Source organism: Oncorhynchus nerka, linkage group LG6, assembly GCF_034236695.1.
Source record: "Oncorhynchus nerka isolate Pitt River linkage group LG6, Oner_Uvic_2.0, whole genome shotgun sequence".
Lineage (NCBI taxonomy): Eukaryota > Metazoa > Chordata > Actinopteri > Salmoniformes > Salmonidae > Oncorhynchus > Oncorhynchus nerka.
In genome coordinates, this window is record NC_088401.1 from 50,460,483 (window position 1) to 50,483,001 (window position 22,519).

Below are 22,519 nucleotides of genomic sequence, written 5' to 3' on the forward strand. Positions count from 1 at the left end.
ATGTACTCACAAGTTAAGAGAGAGACAGAGAGAGAAAGAAGTAGAGAGGGGTGGGGGGGGTTGTGGAAAGGGTTGAGGGGAGAGAGGGGGGTTGAGGACCTGTTGCTCTCCATTTTTAGCCAGAAGAAAATGTGCTTATTGCTCATTCTTTTGCATATTACTTATTGCTAATTTGCATACTTTTACATATTACTCTGTCATTCTAGGATATTTCCATATGGACTATTGCCATATTGTAACATTATAACATTAAACTGAACAAAAATATAAATATGTAAAGTGTTGGTCCCATTTTCACAAGCTGAAATAAAAGATCCCAGGGGCCTCCCGGGTGGCAGAGTGGTCTAAGGCAAGAAGCAGTGCAGCTTGGTTGGGTTGTGTTTCGGAGGACGCATGGGTCTCGACATTAGCCTCTCCCAAGTCCATACGGGAGTTGAAGCAATGAGACAAGACTGCAACTATTACCAATTGGATATCATGAAAAAAGGGGTAAAAAATAAATAATAATAAAAGCTCACAGAAATGTTCCATGCGCAGAAAATGCTTATTTCTTTCAAATGTTGTGCACAAATTTGTTTACATCCCTGTTAGTGAGCATTTCTCCTTTGCCTAGACAACCAATGTTTTGGAGAATTTGGCAGTACGTCCAACCGGCCTCACAAACGCAGATCATGTGTAACCACATCCGGCTTCTTCACCTGCAGGATCGTATGAGGCCAGCCACCCAGACAGCTGATGAAACTGACGTATTTCTCCACAAACTGTCAGAAACCGTCTCAGGGAAGCTCATGTGTGTGCTCTTCGTCCTCACCAGGGTCTTGACCTGACTGCAGTTCGGCATCATTACTGACTTCAGTGGGCAAATACTCACCTTCGATGGCCACTGGCAGGCTGGAGAAGTGTTCTCTTCACGGTTTAATCCTGGTTTCAACTGTACCTGGCAGATGGCAGACAGCGTGTATGGAGTCGTGTGGGCGAGCAGTTTTCTGATGTCAACTTTGAAAACAGAGTGCCCCATGGTGGCGGTGGGCTTCAAGTATGGGCCGGCATAAGCTATGAACAACGAACACAATTGCATTTTGTCGATGGCGATTTGAATATACAGAGAAAACGTGACGCGATCCGGGGGCCATTGTCGTGCCCTTTGTCCGCCGCCATTACCTCATGTTTCACCTATTGAGCATGTTTGGGATGCTCTGGACCGACGTGTATGAAAGCGTGTTCCAGTTCCCGCCAATATCCAGCAACTTCACACAGCTATTGAAGAGGAGTGGGACAAGATTCCAAAATGTCATGAGGCAAATGGTGATCACACCAGATACTGACTGGCTTTCTGATCCACACCCCTACCTTTTTTGTAAAACGTATCTGTGACCAACAGATGCATATCTGTATTCACAGTCCTGTGAAACCTAAAGAATTGATTTCCATTGACTGATTTCAATATATTAACTGTTAATTGTTGCATGTTGGGTTTCTTATTTTTGTTTAGTGTAAATCCCATTGGCTAACATATCACGTTTTATATTATGAAATACTGACATACTGTACATGAACACGTACATGATTAAATATAGTTTTTGTGTCTTGACATATCAATGGTGTGTGCTAGGCCTACTCTGTGTTCAATACAAGGCCGTGAGAACGTCAGATATCCCTTGTGACATGTTGCAGATAATGTGATATGTTTAAGGTGATTATAGTCCTATTCTGGCAATGCATTGTCATGTCATCGCTTTATCATAACAACGCTGTGCTCTGGACGTGTGTTATCCTGTTGTTTCTGGGTCTTTCTATCTCCCTGATGTTCTCTGCTGCTTGTTGTCTCTGTGACAGTGTCTGTTTGTGTGTCTTCTGGGACAGTCAGTCTGACTGAGTCTCAACAGAGGCTTTTTGATGGCTTTTTCTCTCTGGTGAATTGTTCATTCCTTCTCTTCTGCCTCCATCGTTCCCTCCCTCACCTGGCCCCCTGAAGCAATGTCGTCTTCATCTCCTCTCTCGCTCTCTCATACTTTCTGTCCCTTTGTGTCTTTCCTCGTCATCTCTCTCTCTCTCCACATCTCTTCCTCCCTTGCTCTCTCTGTCAACCTCGTCTTTTTTTGCCCCCAATCTGTCTCCTTCCTCCCTCTTCAGTTGTGCTCTCGTATCTCTCTTGCTCATTCCACTCTTCTTTTTCTCTTTCCTTCCGTCTTTCTCTCCCACACACTTCAGACTGTATCATCTGCATCTTTCTCCTCGCTCTCATCCCAACATCCCTCTTTTTTTCTCTCTCATCCACCTCTCCCATTCAATCCCCTTTCCCTCCCTCCCGTTCCTTCTCTCACCCACACCGTGGTGTAGACTTTGTATTGCAGGGTGTGAGAGTGCTTATTAACCAAGACATCCTGTGACAACGCCCTCAGTTGACTATCTAGTAGTGTATGTGTGTCTTCATCTGCGGACACCATATATGTTGAAGCCTCTCTTCTTGTCCATGGGGATGAGCGGACGGATGAACTCTAATGCCTTTCACACTGACTGTCTCGTGGCGTTAGCGTAATAATTAGTGCAGTGGTGTGTGTGTGTGTTTGCTGAATCTTTGTCGGTCAGTTTCTGCCTGTTTTTTAATGAGTGTGTTGCTTTTGCACTCTCTAAGAATGTGTGGAGATGCCACTCTCTGTGTGTCCGTTTTGGACATAGTGAGCCATTCAAAAGGCTGGTGATTACATACATTGGCAGTAGGGCTGCCTCAAATTTGACAGTGATGTATTGGCGTGTGTATGTTGGAGGTATGCCAATTTGCCACCCTGAAGTCGATAAAGTTGCTTTAGTCAAATGGGATTTAAAAATGAGTATCTTATTTCCACTGGCTGTGAGTGTATGAGGTAAGGCTGTGGTAATACATTTGTGTGTGTAATATGTCTATGATAGGGATCCATATATAGTGTGTTCAGAAAGTATTCACGCCCCTTGACTTTTGCTCACATTTTTTTTTGTTACAAAGTTGGATTACAATGGATTTGTTGTTATTTTTCTGTCAACGACCTACACAAAATACTCTGTCGTGTCAAAGTGGAAGAAAAACTCCATCATCCTGGGCAAGTCTAAGGCCCCGATCCTGACTTAGGAATGTATGCCCTTCCTATACACGCCTTTCCTACACACTTCTCAGTATTTGGCGATTCAGACTTGCCTTATTGAGTTGCCAACAGATATTCTCATGGAGTTTTCATTCAATGGGGTTTAAAAGTACATTTGTCTTCAGCCATCCGTTTAAATAAGGTGTACTTTTAATTAGAATTTGGTCGACAGACTCATTAGAACACATTGAGAGAACAGGGTCAGAATATAGGCTGCCAAGAAAGAAAGCCATCTATGCATATTCGTCTCTGTTTCAGCACCAACTGGTAGATACAATTCATGTAGATTATTCAGTCACGTTTTAGGGTTAGGAAAGTACAAAAATGAACATTTGCACACAAAATATAACGGTGACTAAAAAGTACAGTGGTTTGATTCACCCTGAAAGTTGCCATATTCAAGTTCAATCCACAAAATATCGGAAGGTGGGGGGAAAAGGCGCACGATAGGGGTTGAACAACAGTCCTATAAATCTACCCTGATCCTCACTGATCATACGACTACGATCCAGTCGTTATGAACTGTGCGCCAGGCTCCAGGTTTAACCTGCTACGCGTGGTCTGGGTTCCATAATGAGGCTACATGTCTTCAAATAGGCTACATGTCTCAAACGATTGTACGTTAGCCTAATGTGATCCACTAATGCCAGCGACCCTCAGCAACAACTACAAGGATGTGACAGAGGGAAGAGAGATAAACAGAATGGAATGATGCAAAAATACATGCGCGTGGGTATTACTAAAGGTGGCTCCCGATAGTGGCTAATATTTAACATGTTACAAACGGACAAATAAAATGGAGAAAAGCCTGGGCACAGAATCAAAACAAAGTGCATAGATCTACTCATCAGCCCTACTGATGTCTGTAGCATTAGTCTCCACATTTCATCCGTGCAAATTACGAGGGCACACAATTCAAATTTAGAATAACGGTAAAACGGTTTATTTCCAATTTGACCATGGAAAAGGGGCAGCAATAGATGTCATGTTGATATGACTTTCAGTTTGCTTCCGTATGGCTAGATCACATTAATCCCCAGGGATCATAAGGAAAAATCATCTAAAACAATTACTATTTGTAATCCCCTTCTACAAACAGATTACTCATTTACCCAGCTCTTATCAATAGCATTTACCAATTTATAAATAAAATGTATAAATGTGCACGGGAAATTCTGTTATTTCCGCAAGGAAAAAGAAAGTAGATGCTTTTTCCACTTGGAAATGGCAGGTTCGCTTGACCTTACTCATGGTTTCCTCACGTGTAAAGGTGTTGGAATTATGAGGGAATGAAGTCAAGGTCAGAATACGGTGTAGCTGTAGACACGCCTCCGCCACGCCTTCATTTATTCCATCTCCACCCAAAACGAATAGTGGGTGAATAGCATGCTCTTCTAATGCTACGTTCCCCTTAGACACTCTTAACTCGAGTCGGAATTGGGGCCTAGGAGCTTTGCACACCTGGATTGAACAATATTTGCCCATTATTCTTTCAAAAAGTCTTCCAAACTCTGTCAAATTGGCTGTTGATCATCTCTAAGAACATAATTCCACTTTGACATAACGGGGTATTGTGTGTGGATCAGTGACACAACATCTCAATGTAATCCATTCCAAATTCAGGCTGTAACACGACAAAATGTGGAAAAGGGGTGCGAATTCATTCTGAAGGCACTGTACCTGCTCAGTGTTGTGATGTCAGAGTGGTGGTTATGCTTCTTAGCGAGTGCTCCTCGCTGTTAAACAGCCAATGAGAAGCAGCTGTAGCCCTTGCCTGATTCAGATTATGCAAACGAGCGTCTCGTACAGAGAAGGATTACCGGGATCAGTTTGAATAGGACGACAGAGGAGAAGAATAGGGATGCATACACTTATTTACATCGCACGCTTATCCAGCGAGATTTACAGAAGCAATTAGGATTAAGTACCTAGCTCAAGGGCACATTGACAAAAATAAAATCACCTAGTCAGTTTGGGGATTCAAATCAGAGACCTTTTGGTTAATGGCCCAACTTTCTTAACTGCTAGGCTACCTGCCGCCCATTCCATTGTAAGGAAACCCTGACAAGACATGTTCAAAGTGCTGAACAGGTTCTGGAATAATACCATTAGACCAATATGAAAGGAGGAAGTGGACAATCACAGTCAGGGATCTAATCTTGCAAGAGAGTCTGCCTCCCTCTACTGGTAAATTTGAATTACTGCAAGTTGATTTTACTTTATTAATTTGTATTTTAGATTTTTATTTAACCTTTATTTAACTAGGCAAGTCAGTTAAGAACAAATTATTATTTACAATGACGGCCTACACATACAGTGGAATGTATTTTCTAGGTAAAAATAAAAGCTCTTGGCGTCACTGGTTGGTTTACATGGGGGACAATAACTTGTGCCTATTGTAATTGTGTGTCATTTAAAGGATATAACGTCAATTTAGCAAAGTTACCTTCAAGCAAGTTAAGCACATCTCTGTGATGTACAGTACACACACACACACACAGCTGGCAGGTTGAAGGTGAGTGTATCATTGTTCTGGTAGGTTCAGTGATTCATCTCTCGCCCTGGAGGTGGTGTCCATCCTGAGAGTGAAGGACATTCTATTACTAAACAGAGAGAAATGGGGAGGGAATGAGTGTGAGAGTGGGAAACTGGGGATAGGGCTAGTGAGGGTCACAGGCATGGTGCGAAGGTAAGAGGGAGAGAAAGAGATGGGCGAGGGGGATAAGGAGGGAAGAGGTGGAGAGAGAGCGAGGCAGGTAGAATGATAGTGGTTGCAGTCAGTGAGAGGAGACAGAAGTAGAGAGAGGAAGGGGATAGAGGGGTGGGATACGTCCTGTAGAAAGTTTACATACGTACCGCCAGAGCAGGGGAAGATAGGAGAACAGGAAGAAAAGGGAAAACCAGCGGTAGACCTGATAGATGTAGAGATAAAGGAGATGGATAATGAGGGAGAACATGAGGCGAGCAGTCTCCATATCATAGCTATTATGCTTCTGATCTGCGGGGCAGTTAAACTACTGCACCTTGTGGGGGTCATCCATGTTGAGGGTGAGTAGTTACCACTGGCACCACTACTATGCTGAATATCAACCCGGATAGTATGTGTCTCTTGACCGTGTTCGCCTGCTGAGCAAATAGAGTTAAAAGGTTCTAAATCTGTACTGTGCAAAACTTCCTTATGAATGGAAGATTGCTATGACTATTGATGTCTATGACTATTGCTGTATTGTTATGGGCTAATAGTTGGACAATGGAGTAATTGTGTGTGTGTGTGTGTGTATGAAAGAGAGAGAAAGAGAGAACACTTTTTTGGTTACTACATGATTCCATATGTGTTATAGTAGCTGTGTCCACACTTTTGACTGGTACTGTACATAAATGCCTTATATCATATGGTGCTGTACTTACTATAAAGTCAGACCCGTTTGGTCATTACTAACATACACATAAATGTCTTATCATATGACGCTGTACTTACTATAAAGTCAGACACCTTTGGTCATTACTAACATACACATAAATGTCTTATCATATGACGCTGTACTTACTATAAAGTCAGACACCTTTGGTCATTAATAACATACACATAAAGGTTTAATGGCGTAAACACCAATGTATCAACACTTAGGAAATGATCACCAACAGCTAAAACGTATTGTCTTTCTTCCTGCTGGAGTTACTGCATGTTGGTTCCAACCTTAAAGGTAACAACCAAGAAAGATCGCATGTTTGTTAGGAAATGCCTTTGTCCCACCATCTGGATAAGATCATTGCTGTGCTGCGCCAGAAACTCTAAATGGGAAGAAGGGGAAACTCCATTAAATTCCTATTATTATATTTATCTTTAATTTACAAATGTCATAACGTGACTATGAGACATTGCTGTGTCTAAGGTGAATTGCATTTAAGCTGAGCCTGCTAGCAAGCTACATTTAGGTGAAGTCACCGAAATTATTTAAAATAACAATTGAGGTAGCTACTGTATGTAATCTAACTCAACACTTAACTACAACAAAATAATTTATATTATAATTCATAAAGCTTAATTTACTTTTTTTACTGTCCGGTGGCAGCACAAGTTGGCATTTGCTGTTCAAACTCGTCACATGTTCAGCGTCTCGTCAGCAACACTAAAAAAAAGTACTTCCGGGTCACGGAATTTACGAAACGTTCTAAATAAAAGTATCCCACGTAATAGTATAAAATATTCGATAACCATTCATGATATTTAAACAATTATTGTTGAAACATTAAAATGATTCATATTTAACTGACATTTGCATTACATTTGGGTTTTAAATAAATAAATGCCGCCAATGCGAATCGCTGTATATGGAATACATATTGGCTTACAGCAATAACTATCCTGGGTGCCGCAGTAAAAGTATGTTAGAGAATGCTCAGTAGGATCTCTAGGATGTATACTGTATATTGTGTCCTTTCGTGGGGCTCTGAATAATACGTAGTGTTCCTATCCTTTTACTCGAAGCACAGCCACAATGCTAATATTTTACCATGAACACTGCAGCAGAAGCGAACTCCATCCTCCCCTACTCTTTCCTTCACGTGAAGCTCCAGTAAGTAGAGTATGCCCATTCCGGTGTCATCCGAATCATATCACAAGTGCGCATAACGCACTACAGAAAACCCGCTAATCGAACAACAATGTAGGGCATGCTCACTGAATTAAAGGGCAATTACACTCAATTACAAATCTACGTTTCATTCATTTCCTCCATAACTCAAAAATCCCCCCCTGATGTGGTTTAAGCATTGTTGTGAAGACAGAAAATCAAAAGTTTTAGTTTTTCTATTGAAAAAAACCTGGGAAATCCGGAAATCCGAAACCTGGGAAAACAAAACTAAGAAAACAGAATTTAGGCAAAAAAAGAAGTAGGCAAAAAAAAATCTAATGGATGCCCTAACGATGATGTTTGATGCGAGAGACTGCACTTTAGAGTGTGTGTCATCTTACAGCACAGCATTTTGGGGGAAGTTGAGGTCAGGTCCAATATTGACTATGCACCGAAGAGGGAAAGAGGTTGAGCCATCCTAAAAATGTCTTAGTGAAATATAATATAACATTTTGCAGACACTTTTATCCAAAGTGACCTACAGCCATGCGTGAATACATTTTTACTTATGGGTGGTCCCGAGAATTGAACCCAATATCCTGGCGTTGCAATGCTCTACCAAGATACATGACAGGGTTAGAAATGCTTTGTGAAGCCTCTATTGAATATGATTTATAAGGCCTTTATTAAGTGGCGGTTATGTCACCCTTTATAAAGCACAGGTTTATGTCACATTTGACATAGTGGGTTATGTCACATTTGACATTGGGAATCATGTCCCACAGTTATGCCACATTTATGAACCCTTTATAAAGCATGACATATGGTTATAGATGATTTGTCACACATTTAAGTAGTGTTTATGAAGGCTTTTTGAAGCCGTTATAAGCCGTACATAATTTAAAGCAGGCCCAAAAAAGGAATACTGCACATGAATAAATGTTTTAGGTTAACAAAAGTAGTATAGTTAGTATACATTATCAAAGTTACGATAGATTGCCATAGATTTGCTGTTAATTACCCAAATTACTGCAGATTCCAGTAACTTTGGTAAAATACCAGTAGCTTTGCAACCCTAGCTCTGTGTGAGGCTGGTTTTGTGTGTCAGTGCATGTGTGACAGTACGGTACCATTGAACAGTGCATCTGTCAGAACGCCTGTAACGTAAGTGTCACTTGGCTTCCCAGGTGAGTTGTGTCTGAATTACCTCACCTCGGGCTGGAGTCAGCACTCTCTACCCCCTCACTAATGAGACACTGACAGAGACAGCTCTGCCACCAGGATGAAACCAAATGGCCTGGAGGAGTGTGTGTGCGCCTGTGCCCGTCTGTCCGTCCTCTGGTCCCCTCCCCTCTGGCAGAGGCAGTAATGAATTGTTAATGATCAGGTCACTGAGGTCACTCTCTCTACCCTCCTGTCTCTCTTTTTCTCTCTGCTCCATCTCTCCCACTGTCCTATTGTGCCCTCTCTTACCTGAACCACTCTATACTTCCCCCCTCTCTCTCTCTCTCTCTCCCTTCCTATTTCTATTTTCCATGGCTGATGAAAATGCAACCTTTTGCGAAAATCTCATATCTACGGTATGTACGTCTCTCTCTCCAGATAAAATTGATGATGATTTTGAGATGAGCATTGTGTGTCATCGGCCAGAAGGGCTGGATAAACTGGAGGCTCAGAGCAACTTCAGCAAGAGAGAGCTACAAGTCCTTTACCGTGGCTTCAAAAACGTATGTAGTCAGTTTGTACTTATCATTCCATTTCTCCATCACGTCATCACTGTCCATCACCAATGTCTCTCTGTGGCTGATCTCTCTCTCTCTCTTTTTGTCTCTCCGTCTTTCTTTCTATTTCCACCGTAGGAGTGCCCTAGTGGGGTGGTGAACGAGGACACCTTCAAACAGATATACGCCCAGTTCTTTCCCCATGGAGGTAAGAAATGAGTTTGTTTACGTGTCTCCATAACTTGTAAAGGTGTTGAGTTGTGTAGTGGTTGTGTTCTGTAAGCCCATAAAGAGTGACATGAATCTCTCTTCTCTCCAATGCTCTTCAGATGCCAGTTCCTACGCACACTACCTGTTCGACGCCTTTGACTCAGCACACAGCGGATCCATCAAGTTTGAGGTTAACATTCCTCTACCGTGTCTCAAATCCCCCCTCCCCCTCCCTCACGATCCTCTGATCTGTTAACCATCGTGCATTCCATGCTGGATCACTCTTCCTCTTGTTCTCCCTGTGACCGTGTCTCGTTCTCTCCCTCCTCCAGGACTTTGTCATGGCTCTGTCCATCTTACTGAGGGGATCAGTGAGGGAGAAGTTGACGTGGACTTTCAACCTGTATGACATAAACAGAGATGGCTACATCAACAAGGAGGTGTTTGTGTGTGTGTGTGTATGTGTGTGTGTGTGTGTGTGTGTGTGTGTGTGTGAGGTGCACATGCAAGTGGGTACAGCATACAGTTTATGACTGGCTTTCTTGATGTCTACAGTATTCTCTCTGGTATGCAATCTGGTTTCCGCTCAGGTTATGTGTCACTGCAACCTTGAAGGTCCTCAGTGATGTCACCATTGTTCTTGATTCTAAGCAATGTTGTGCTGCTATTTTTATTGACTTGACCAAAGCTTTTGATACGGTAGACCATTCCATTCTTGTGGGCTGGCTAAGGAGTATTGGTGTCTCTGAGGGATCTTTGGCCTGGTTCGCTAACTACCTTTCTTAAAGAGTGCGGTGTACAAAGTCAGAAAATCTGCTGTCTCAGCCATTGCTTGTCACCAAGGGAGTACATAGCTCAGGCAGTAAGAAGCTCTCTCATCCATTTGTATGTAGATGATACAGTGTTATACTCAGCTGGAGGTAGTCACCTCATACAAGTACTCATACAAGTACTTGGGAGTATGGCTAGACAGTACACTGTCCTTCTCTCAGCACATATCAAAGCTGCAGGCTAAAGTTAAATCTAGACATGGTTTCCGCTATAGTAATCGCTCCTCTTTCACCCCAGCTGGCAAACTAACTCCGATTCAGATGACCATCCTACCCATGCTAGATTACGGAGACGTAATTTATAGATCGGCAGGTAAGGGTGCTCTCGAGCGGCTAGATGTTCTTTACCATTCGGCCATCAGATTTGCCACCAATGCTCCTTATAGGACACATCACTGTACTCTATACTCCTCTGTAAACTGGTCATCTCTGTATACCCGTCGCAAGACCCACTGGTTGATGCTTATTTATAAAATCCTCTTCGGCCTCACTCACCCCTATCTGAGATATCTACTGCAGCCCTCATTCTCCACATACAACACCCGTTCTGCCAGTCACATTCTGTTAAAGGTCCCCAAAGCACACACATCCCTGGGTCGCCCATATTTTCAGTTTGCTGCAGCTAGCAACTGGAACGAGCTGCAACAAACACTCAAACTGGACAGTTTTATCTCAATCTCTTCATTCAAAGACTCAATCATGGACACTCTTACTGACAGTTGAGACTGCTTTGCGTGATGTATTGTTGTCTCTACCTTCTTGCCCTTGGTGCTGTTGTCTGTGTCCAATAATGTTTGTACTATGTTTTGTGCGGCTACCATGTTGTGTTGCTACCATGTTGTTGTCATGTTGTATTGCTCCCACGCTGTGTTGTCATGTGTTGCTGCCTTGCTATGTTGTTGTCTTAGGTCTCACATTATGTAATGTTGTGTTGTCTCTCTTGTAATGACGTGTGTTTTGTCCTATATTTAAATATTTTAATTTTAATTTTAAATCCCAGCCCCGTCCCCGCAGAAGGCCTTTTGACCTTCATTGTAAATAAGAATTTGTTCTTAGCTGACTTGCCTAGTTAAATAAAGGTTCAATCAAATAAAATAAATACATGTGTAGTACATTTCTAAATAAAAGTGTGTTTGTTTCACATTCGACATCCACTGACAGACAAACTGTGCTTTTGTGTGTGTTACAGGAGATGACAGACATCGTCAGAGCGATATATGACATGATGGGGAAGTACACCTACCCTGCCCTGAAGACAGACACTCCCAAACAACATGTGGATGCTTTCTTCCAGAAGATGGACAAGAACAGAGATGGAGTAGTCACTCTGGATGAGTTCATTCTGTCCTGCCAGGAGGTAAACTGGAGTTCTCTGGACTTCTATGATTATCACTGGCTCTATACACACACTCACACACACTGCCATGGACACTCCAACACACACACACACACACACACACACACACTGCATATGCTCACACACAAAATACACACACACATGCATATTGACACACACACACACACACACACACACACACACACACACACACACACACACACACACACACACACACACACACACACACACACACACACACACACACACACACACACACACACACACACACACATATGCTGCTGCTACTCTGTTTATTATCTATCCTGATTGCCTAGTCACTTTTACCAAATAAAATTTGATTTGATCATTAAACATCCCTCCCACTTAATCCTGTATAATAGTATTGTAGTTTGAGGGTTTTAGATGGTGGGTTGATCACTCTCTATGTAAACGAACCCTGGATGGAGACTGACTACTCTTATGCAAATGTGATGATCAACTGACCTTTTTCGCGGCCAGCACTCTTCAACTCAACTATTTCCTGTACCCTTCTAACCATCAACAAACATCTGACCAATCAGAATAGAGTAAGGTAGTCGATAATCAATTATCATTACAATTCCAAACACTTTTGTGTAGTTAGTTATTTTAGAACTACACAACAGTGACTTAGAAAATAATATAACTTCTATAATAATCCTACACTATCATTTCTCCCTGCTGTTGGTCTTTACTCTTTACCAGAGACCGCAGAGAAAGCGAGACACCCCATTCCCTCATTTGTTCAGCTCGGGTGGGGCGGATGGAGAGAGCAGGGAGGGGACAGTAAGTAGACCAGAGCCATTGGTCTCACACCACTGCCATAATGCAGTTTTCTCTGGATCCATGCAAGGTTGGATCCCCCCCCCCCCCCACACAATTTTTTTTTTACCGCATCAGCCGGACAGGAACTCACAAACTATAGACTACCGATCACTGTCCATGGTGCTGAAATAGCTACATGTCTATGCGGCTGCCTATTGGATCGATGACATGCTTTCTCTGGACCCAGGGCATATGAGCCTATAGCTGTGCTTTAGCTAATGGATAAATGTTTATTGGTAGGCCTATTTGGTTGTAATTTTCTCATGTTAAGCCTAACATTTCATTAAAGCTGTACATGGTGTCGAAATGCTGCCGTTTACAGTAGACTGCTGGCTGGTGGCAATAATGTAATTGCTTGTTCAGTAATTAAAGTTGGACATTTTAACAGGGCAGATTGTAAAATAAATGTTTGATGCGACAGCTACCAATTGATTAAAAAAAAAATCAATTGTCCTGTATAGCCTGCCGGAACCTGCATGACATGAGCCATCCTCGGGCTCTCTCCCAGCTTGGATAGAAAGTTGTTATGCTTGAAGCCAGTCTATTCATTCCAAATAATACAGTCAGTCCACCTTCAAAACACTAGCTTACTAGGGACGCTTTCATTATGCAGTGTACTGTCTATAGCTAGATACCGCATTTAGTTGCTATTTATATACACGTTTTAAAATCAAAATTACACATCAAACAGCCTTACAATTAAGAAAAAAGTACTTGGCTTGAGGATAAATTCAGCCATTGTTTGTTGTTGAGCTCAGTGGGTTCTGTCTGGCTAATAGCCTACACAAATGGGCTGCGGTATTCAAGGTAAATTAAATTGAATCAAATTCGATGAAATTAAAGCCAATTTGAGAGACTCCCCTGGTCCGCTGAAGTCCTCCTTGCTTTCTCTCTCTCTCTGTGTCTTTCTTTTTCTCTTTGTTTCTCTTAGAATAAAGTCTATTTGTGTCTGTGCTTGTCTCTCTTTTTCACGTAGAGGCCTATAGTAGCTACAGCATGTGACTGCGTTGCCTTGCATTTTTGTGAGCAAATGTATTCACCATGGCCTGTAGGTCCAGGTTGCAGGGCCGGACATTGAGACATTGTGCATTGTATGTTCATGGCGCTGCACACAATGTAAACGTATTCTTGAATAATGCACGCCAAGATATACCAGTGATAAGGGACGATTGCGAAACTGCTGTATTTGAAGCACCACTCCCTTCAACCCAGTTTTCCTGATGTTGTTATGCTTTTCAAGCAGTTTTGTTGCTTCTGCGGAGAGATTATTTTGTAAAATAAAACTCATAAAGAACTACCCAAGAAGCATTAGGCTCTCGGTCTGATATGCTCCTTTGAAGACCTGAGTAAGCGCCACTCATTGCACTATTTTTCAAGACCTAGGGCACTTTTTCAGTCACATACCCGAAGCCCAAGAAACAAACATTTAGCTTCCGAGTACATATGTCAGTTAAAACAAGGTTTATGAATGAATTTTTGGAAGGTTACTGTCAAAATGATTTATTCAATGAAAATGTGGACATTGATGTCAGGCGCATTGGGCCCCCACAGCTCATCATTTGTAGTTTTTTATGATTGTCACATTAACAGCTAATTAGTGTTTGATTTTCGGGGGGTAAATACGGGCAAATGTGTTGATAGAAGTTACCTTGTCCTAGAGAAATGTACACGAAATGTACACGAAATGTAAACGTCACACCCGGGTAAGCCTACACGAAACACAGCCCTTATTTTAAGTGTTTCTAAAATCGCGCATGGGAAAAATGAATGGTGGAAATATTATTGGAACCATTTCCTTGTTTGACCGCTAGGCTTTTGGGGTATTATGACTCATAAAGTGGTACTCTATTTTAAACTGCCTGAGTAAGACATTTTCATTTATAACCTCTTCTCAGTCTTCGTTGCCACCTAGTGGTACTTATGTGATACAGTCAGAGTACTACACTGAGCACTGTACAGTATGTGCAGTAGTGTAAAGATATTTTAAAGTACTAGTTAAGTTGTTTTTTTGTGCTATCTGTACTTTACTTAACTATTTATATTTTTGAATACTTTTACTTCACTTACATGCCTTAAGAAAATATTGTACTTTTTACTCGATACATTTTCCTTGACACACGAAAGTACTCGTTACATTTTGAATGCTTAGCAGGACAGAAAAATAGTCAAATTCAAGCACTTATCAACAGTTGTTCAGTTACTGAACATCCCTGGTCATCCCTACTAACTCTGATCTGGTGGACTCACTAAACACACATGCTTCGTTTGTAAATTATGTCAGGCTTTCCATAAATTAAAAAACAAGAAAATGGTGCCATCAGGTTTGTTTAATATAAGGAATTTGAAATGATTTATACTTTTACTTTTGATACTTAAGTATATTTTAAAACAAATATTTTTAGACTTTTACTCGTGTAAAATTTTACTGGGTGACTTTTACTTTTACTTGAGTCATTTTCTATGAAGATATTTTTTAATTTTACTCAAGTAGAAGAGTTGGGTACTTGTTCCACCACTGTGTATGTGCAAGTTCAGAGGTGTTACTGTTTTTTCCCTCATGATCAGCTTTCTCCTTTTTTTTCATACTTTCTTCCCCAGGATGAAAACATCATGAGGTCCCTGCAGCTTTTCGAAAACGTCATATAAATGAAACAGACAAAAGAGACACAGAGGGGAAATGAAAGAGAGATAGGAAAGACCTTTGAACTGTGAGAAGAAAGAGCAGCCCACCATTTAATGGCAAAAAGGGACACACATAAACTTTGCTGTCAGCATGGTTATGAGAGGTACTCAACACTGGCCGCCCAGCAACAGCTATATGCATCTGCCGTGTGGCACAGTGTCTCACCGTCACGTTACAATGGCAGTGACCAATCAACGGGCTGGGTTATAACCCCTCCCACTGACCTCTGACCCCTTGTACCTGTTTTTGATCTTCCTGTGACCCTGTAATCTTTCACCCTTGGTCCGAACTCTCTCAGTCTTGTTCTGTTGATGTTGTCGTCGTTGTTATGGTTACTGTTCTCCCAGAGAGTGTATATAACACCTGTTAATTGACGTACTGACATTATAGAGACATACACACATACCTACACGGTGTCAGGCCGGGATTCAATCCGAGGTGCACTATAGAGCGAGCTCTTTGAACGTCGGGGAAGTTGCCCTAAAAAGTTGCACTGTCGACAGTCAGTGCGCTGCTCTATAAAACTCCTTGGATTGAATCCTGGCCTCAATTTCACCACAAATACAGTTTACAGATGCAAATTGAGGACATTTCCTGTACATTTTCATTTGTAGAATTCATGTGATCTGTATTTGACCGCAACATATTTAAGAAATATACATTTAAAGTCGGTCCTAACCCCGCTAAATGCAGCACTCCTACTGTATGTGTGTTCGGGTTAGTCAATGTTTTTTGTGTTGTGGTGCCTTGTGTCATTGTGTTTTTGGCTTCTATCTTTCTGTCTGCACTGAGCTCCGTTCATCTGCCTCTTTGTCTGTCAATCTGGCCAGATGATATTCCCACCCACAGAGCCTGGAGTGAATGTTCTGTGGCCTATGGCAATTTTGAAGTAGTGCTGAGCGAATAACCGAAATGTTGGTTTATTTTCAGTTTGTAAATAACTAATTGACGGACATCGGTTCCATTATTTGAATTCCATTTAGTTGTGCACCATTTGTGCCATTTCTCTAGAGAGATTTCTCTCTGGGACATGTTGTCCAGCTCATCAGAGTTAAGCGCCGAAAACGTGGTAATGAACTACATTGACCAGAATCCATTGCCTACAGCTAGCTGCCTCCTGTTCTCATTGGTTCTTTGCCGGGCAAGCCTGTGTGGCCCGACAGACAGACACAGAGAGATAGGAGAGGGCTAGAATCCGGTTGCTTATGTATCTCTACCCGACAATGCATCTAATTGATTGATAGTTGTTATTTAGCAGTGTTAAAATTATGCCTTTGTCTACTTTATAGAACTACTTCAAATGTGATTTCATCAGACAGCAGGCAGCTAACCAGCTATGTAAGCCTCCTATCTGGAAGGATGACTCTGGGAGAACAGAGATGGATGGCTGGCTGGCAGCTACAGCCTAAGCAGAGATGAGATGATGACTTGTAATAAAATATTAAGTCATCAAATGAAATTTTAAAAAATATACACAACAACTGAAATATTTTATTAAAGTAATGTGAACAAGGGATGGTTTGTTAATAAGTGATATGCAGTAATTGCATATCTTAGTGTCATCATACTAAAAACAAATATGTAATATACATAACCAAAATATTTAATTTACTGTAAGTAAAGTTATGTGAATAAATTATGGTTTAGAGCCTAATAACTGATAGTAATAGGCTGTCACTCATTACCATCAATTATTTTATTCATTGTTGTTACAGCATTGAACATTGAACATTGAACAATGCATTTATTGTAAAAAAATAAGAAAACCGCGATTATTTTTCAAAAACCAAAACTGAACCGACCTCAAAAAGCGCTATTCGCTCAGCACTATTTTGAAGTGTATTCTTATGCTTGTTTTGTGCCAATATGGGTGTGTGCATGGTATCCTGTGCAGTAACAACTCTGAGAGAGAGAGAGAGAGAGAGAGAGAGAGAGAGAGAGAGAGAGAGAGAGAGAGCTTGTCACTGAGAATACAGGAATGAAAGCCATGACATGGGTGGTGATGACAATAGCCTAATCAATGTGAAGACTTACTGACAACAAAACACAGAATCCCTTATTTCACAGTCCCCTATTACCTTACCTTCACCTATACTTTTATACAATATCAAGATTAATTTCATGATCAGCAAAGCACAGAGAGGATGACAGACAGAAAGGGGAAGGAAAAAAATCACATCAGTGTATATTGAAATGTTGTACAAAATGATATTTAACAATAAACTTTTCAAAGAAAGTAGTGACCTTTTTGAAGTGTCTTCTTTAGCAAGGGGGAGAGGCTGTGAGCAATTAAAGCTTTCCATTCATGTCTCTATGTCACAAAAAAACATGAACAAAATGATCTCAAGTGAAGAGTTTATATCGTTATTTACATATGTATACATCCTAAGTACAAATTATGAAACATTTACATCCTATTAGGAAATGTGTCACAAATGAAACTTTAGAGGATGTTTTAGTTTCATTACCAACATGACATGCATCCTTCTGCCCCCCCTGTCCAATTCCTCCCTCTATATACCCCCCTACCTTACACACACTCCTCCTCCTATCCTTCCCTGTCAATTTTAGTCTACAACCTCAGTCTTTAGCCATAGAGACACAGTGTGGAATGTGACATAAGGCCAGATAGGGGTAAAAACACTTGCGGAAACTGGTAACGGTGCTTGTGTAATGTCGACAGTGCAGTCATTCATTCAGGTTGAGGGTGTGGTCCTATCAGACCCCTAGTCTCTACACAATCTCAAAGGGGCATCACACTGTCCATACCCTCCATTTTGGCACCAACAAATCATCTAGGATCAGATCAGATCACCCCAATTGGACGGATGAACAAATGTGTGACCCTGGAACAGCGGTTGGGGGTAGACTTCCTCCTACTCCCTCTCCTCGGCCCAGGGCTGCATGTTCTGCAGGGCGTACAGGGAGGAGTTATGTGAGCACAGTGGGTCGGAGCCTGCTGATTCGCCGAGGGACTTGTGGAGGGCGTCGGCCTGCAGTTGCAGGATCAGCCGATTGGCCTGTTGACGCTCAGCCTCCCTTTCCTCCGCTGTCTGTCTCCTGAGAGAGAGAGAGAGAGATTAATTGCATAAAATTGAATTATGAACAAAGCATACTTATATGTTGACATTCAGCAATGGTCAAACTTAGGTAGCCTATAGTGGACATTTATAAATCCCCTCAACTTTCCATATGCATCTACAGCTTATTTTGTCTTATAACACAAGTGTAAAAAATTGGCTTCACAGTACATAGATCATAGCGACTCTCCTGAACAAGCCCATAATAAGCACACTAGGCAACTGGAACCAGCTGGTAGATCCCAAATGTTTCTTCCCAAAAAACGATGGGAATATCCTGTAGGCCTACCACCAGCAGAACCAGGAATAGAAATCAGTGCCAGGAAAAAACATGATGGTAAGAACATCCTGCGTCTGTTTGCCTTTAGTTTAAAATCCTCTGCAATTACACATTCACACAACCCAAAAAATGATTAGTCCCCCATTAAGGCCTAGCTAAAACTAACCTCCTCCCCAGACTAATTGCACATGAGCGGAAGTGACTGGTGAATGAGATTTGAAAACATGTCAAACGAAGAGGTAAACCATAGATTTAGATATACATCACATCGTATTTATGGTGTCTGTGAGAGCATGGGCAGCGCCATTGAGGCCATGTCTATTTTGAAGTAGTCACTTTTCATCTTCTACTACTTCTATGACTTGGCAAAGAAACTGAAAAGGTGCATACTGTCAGCTGTAGTGTGCTGTTTGAAAAGGTGCATACTGTCAGCTGTAGTGTGCTGTTTGAAAAGGTGCATACTGTCAGCTGTAGTGTGCTGTTTGAAAAGGTGTAAAGTCAAGTTTGACGATTTAGTGCCACCTGCAGTTGTGGAATGTTTGCTCACTAGTGTAATTCATTGGCTGATCCCTCCTGATGACCCGGATGGAATCAATCATGTGATCATTCCTGAACCCATAGGAAGCCAGTTGACTACTTCAAAACGGGGAAAGTCATCAATGGCCTGCCCATGCTAAAACAGGCTTTTGGGCACTAGAGCCCTGTATCCATCTCCATGGGCGCAACTTCACTGGTGAAGGGGGACATTGCATTTTTGGTCCCCCCAATTTTATGTGTGATACAAAACGAGGCAACGGTGTGTTTTAGGACCATGCGGATGCCTCCGAGTGGTCGGGTAGGCTGTTTGGAGTGTTTATCCAACTGAATTAAAAAAATATATAATAATTATAATTATGTCCCCCCCACTTCTGAAACCAAAGTTGCGCCTCTGTCCCTCTATATGAGGTCAACACAAGGTTTGAGTAAACAGTTAAGCTCATGGATCAACTGACCTCCATTTTGTCCGTCGGTTCTGGAACCAGGTCTTGACTTGCGCGTCCGTCATCTTCAGGCTCTTGGCAAGGGTGGCCCGCTCGGCGCTCGCGAGGTACTTCTGCCGGTGGAAGCGCTTCTCCAACTCACAAATCTGCACACGGGAGAACGATGTCCGAGGCTTTTTCCGTTTGGGCGGCGTGCGGTTCTGGTATGGATGACCTATTCGCCTGGTCACCGTAAATGGCACGAGAGCTGATGGAGAGAGCAGAAAGACAGACAGACTGGAGGTTGAGTTTACGCAGTGGAAAAGTGCGTAAATTGCCTCCAACATTGTTGTACAGTTGATAAGGTTTGGTAGTAGGCCTACATAATCCTCACCCGAAAACAAAGGTTCGCCTATAAATGTCTTGAATATTTATTATATAGGTTAATTTGGCGTCTGAATAAAACCGAGCAGTTCTGTTTTATCCGGTTATTTTCTGTGGATAAAGATATTATTGCTGTCTGGCTATTGAAGTTAGGCTTGCCTCCTCTAGCGTGAACAAACAATCACATGAAATAGCCTAGTAAATACAGGGAGTGAATAATTTTGGCTTCAGTTCTGGGTGCCGAATTGGAACATAACAAATGTAAATAAATCAATAGTATTATGGCCTAGAATTCAAACTATGTGAGACCACTCTTGGCGAGAATGTTTTCGAGTTTTTCATATATCTTTGTCTAAACTGTTGGGTGTGAATTATGGCGAAAAAAAATCGTTGTGGAAAATAATGACTCCCAACATAATTGCTACAATGTTATTGTTTATTATGTTTTCCTATTTCACGTGGTATGTTAATTAATAGCTTTTTAATTTGTAGCATATAATTGATTGAAATTGCATTGTAAGAATCCACCAAAATAGCATGTTTATATTTGATTTTATCTCTCTTTAAATGCCTCCATTTTCATTGACCTCCAGTTAGGGCTTAGGGTCTTCTAGCACCAAATTATTTGTTTGAGATTTTTCTCACTCATTTCGTTTCGAAAGGCCAATTTGATAGACCAATTCAATATTTGTGTGATTTTCGTTGCTATTGTATAGGCTAAGTATTGTAATATTCACATTGGCTAAATGATTAAGAGAAATAATGAAACAGGCTACCATTTCAGTAATATTGCCTGGGCCGAGTCTGCTAAATGACTACATTAATAAAAATGTAAGTCTACATTATTTTTTTGGTATGCATAAAAGGTTGAAGATTGAATTAATGTGCCTTGTTATTTTATTGATCACATCATCTTTATTATTTCAATGTTTATTGCTGTATTTTTCTCGTTGTTATTAGTCTTTTCACGTTTTCTAAGCTTATTGCACGCTTATTGTAAGCTAAGCTGTTTTGAACACATTGAAAGTAAAATTGCCATTACGGGGAACATAGATAACCGAAATCACTGCGCATGAAATTGTGTATTTTTTTTTTCAATAACATTATTTGATGCTAAGGGTTCTATCGGAAAGTTACCTGATAACCTTTCCTTGGCGAACCTATTCCCGACCCACGGGTAACACAGGCCTCCATACCCGGGTACAGCGCTCATCAAGTGCGGCGGCCCGGAGGTAGTCAACGGTCTGTGAGCAGGCACCCGGATCACTCCTCTGCTACCCAGGCTACAGTTCACTCCGTACAAACCAGGGTCCTCTAACTGTGGTACCATGCCGGAGAGGGAGATGGACAGCGCAGTGTAGGAGGCAGCGCTCCCTCCAGTTGGGCTTCCCAAACGGTAACCGTCTCCACTGCTTGTATCCGAACCGTATCTGCTGCTGGTCCGTCCGGTCTCTGAGTCAGCACCGCTACTGAGTATCTGGTCGATACCGAAGCTGATGGGTTCGTGCTGGGCCGCTTTGGGAGGAGGACTTGGGGCGCTGGGTGCGCGCTCCATCCTCACCTTTCAATAGACTGTGGGATGGCTGGACTGGATGGAAATTAAATTACGAGGTTAAACGGCCGGTTTGTGCCAAAGAGAAGATGCCGTTGGCTCCAATGTCATCTTCCTTTCAAAATCCGACCGTCTGCAACTTCGGAAAGGCCTCCTTCAGATCATCCTCGGGAGCGCCAGTGGAAGTTTGATGTGCGTTTGGAGACGTCTATGACGCTCTACTCCCTGCGTCAAAACATCTTGGTCTTGCTGTTTCCCCCCAAAAGCCCCATTCCCGTGATTCTATTGGTTGATGCTGTCAACGCCTTGACTGTTCATTGGTTGTCATTTTAATGACTGATTGAAGCATGGTGGGTATCACTTGGCACCATACTCCTTCCTAGCTCTCAGAGTTGGTCAATTTAGTGCCATATCAGATCATCGATTTCCAAACCTTTTAATTTGACCTGTTTGGACAATCCTTCACTTGACATTGTGGGTTTACAGGTTTTCAAAGGGTGATCCGAGTCCATGTTTTCTAATCTCTATTTTGTAACCATTGTCCCGGTCTCCATGGAAATGCAGTATGCTGTAATATAATATTTCCATTGAACTGAAATAATAGACAAGTGTTGCAACACTTAGGCCTACCTATATTTATATTTCCTATTGCCTTTCCTATTTGTATAATATTCCGTTTTTTATCCTTGATTATCTCAATAGCTCTTGTCTCTTTATTGTGTATGCCTTTTTCTCTCTCTCTGTGGTATATATGTGATCGGCAAAACAGTTCATAACGCTTCGTGTGTTGTGGGCTGTGCGTCTCTCTCCGGACCAGTATGGAGTAGTGGAGATTAATGTAGGCAGTTCAGTCGTATTATAGATTTTTTTCTATGAGAAACACGAGAGGGCCTTTATTAACACAAGAGTTTCTCTCTATTCGTC

At 41.7% G+C, this 22,519-nt stretch overlaps 2 protein-coding genes and 1 long non-coding RNA gene across 3 annotated transcripts in view; 1 reads left to right on the forward strand and 2 right to left on the reverse strand.

The window, feature by feature from the left end:
- The window catches only part of LOC115130561 (Kv channel-interacting protein 1-like), a 32,584-nt gene extending 15,005 nt beyond the window's left edge, over positions 1-17,579 (forward strand). The window contains exons 2-7 of the mRNA XM_029661827.2: positions 9,296-9,420; positions 9,553-9,622; positions 9,744-9,814; positions 9,957-10,064; positions 11,644-11,811; positions 15,256-17,579. Coding sequence (XP_029517687.1) covers positions 9,296-9,420; positions 9,553-9,622; positions 9,744-9,814; positions 9,957-10,064; positions 11,644-11,811; positions 15,256-15,303 — 590 coding nt within the window. The 3' untranslated portion in view covers positions 15,304-17,579. The remainder of the gene's footprint in view (positions 1-9,295; positions 9,421-9,552; positions 9,623-9,743; positions 9,815-9,956; positions 10,065-11,643; positions 11,812-15,255) is intronic.
- LOC115130562 (uncharacterized) lies at positions 6,696-7,773 on the reverse strand. The gene is made up of 3 exons (XR_003863812.2): positions 7,634-7,773; positions 7,171-7,249; positions 6,696-6,911 (listed from the first exon to the last, which is right to left on the reverse strand). It is a non-coding gene; the product is annotated as an uncharacterized LOC115130562 (long non-coding RNA).
- LOC115130560 (T-cell leukemia homeobox protein 3-like) lies at positions 17,508-21,790 on the reverse strand. Its single transcript, XM_029661826.2, has 3 exons — positions 21,181-21,790; positions 19,693-19,927; positions 17,508-18,400 (listed from the first exon to the last, which is right to left on the reverse strand). The coding sequence occupies exons 1-3, from the start codon at positions 21,596-21,598 to the stop codon at positions 18,217-18,219; spliced, it is 837 nt and encodes a 278-aa protein (XP_029517686.1). The 5' UTR covers positions 21,599-21,790; the 3' UTR covers positions 17,508-18,216.
- Between the last annotated feature and the right edge of the window lie 729 nt (positions 21,791-22,519).

Bases quoted from the DNA above. Each gene is read 5' to 3' on its own strand.
- LOC115130560 (XM_029661826.2), bottom strand. From the start codon at position 21,598: ATGGAGCGCGCACCCAGCGCCCCAAGTCCTCCTCCCAAAGCGGCCCAG. The intron at 19,928-21,180 runs GTAACTTTCCGA...TCTCTCCATCAG, and splicing joins CGCCAAGGAAAGGTTATCAG to CTCTCGTGCCATTTACGGTG. The intron at 18,401-19,692 runs GTCAGTTGATCC...TCTCTCTCTCAG, and splicing joins AACCGACGGACAAAATGGAG to GAGACAGACAGCGGAGGAAA.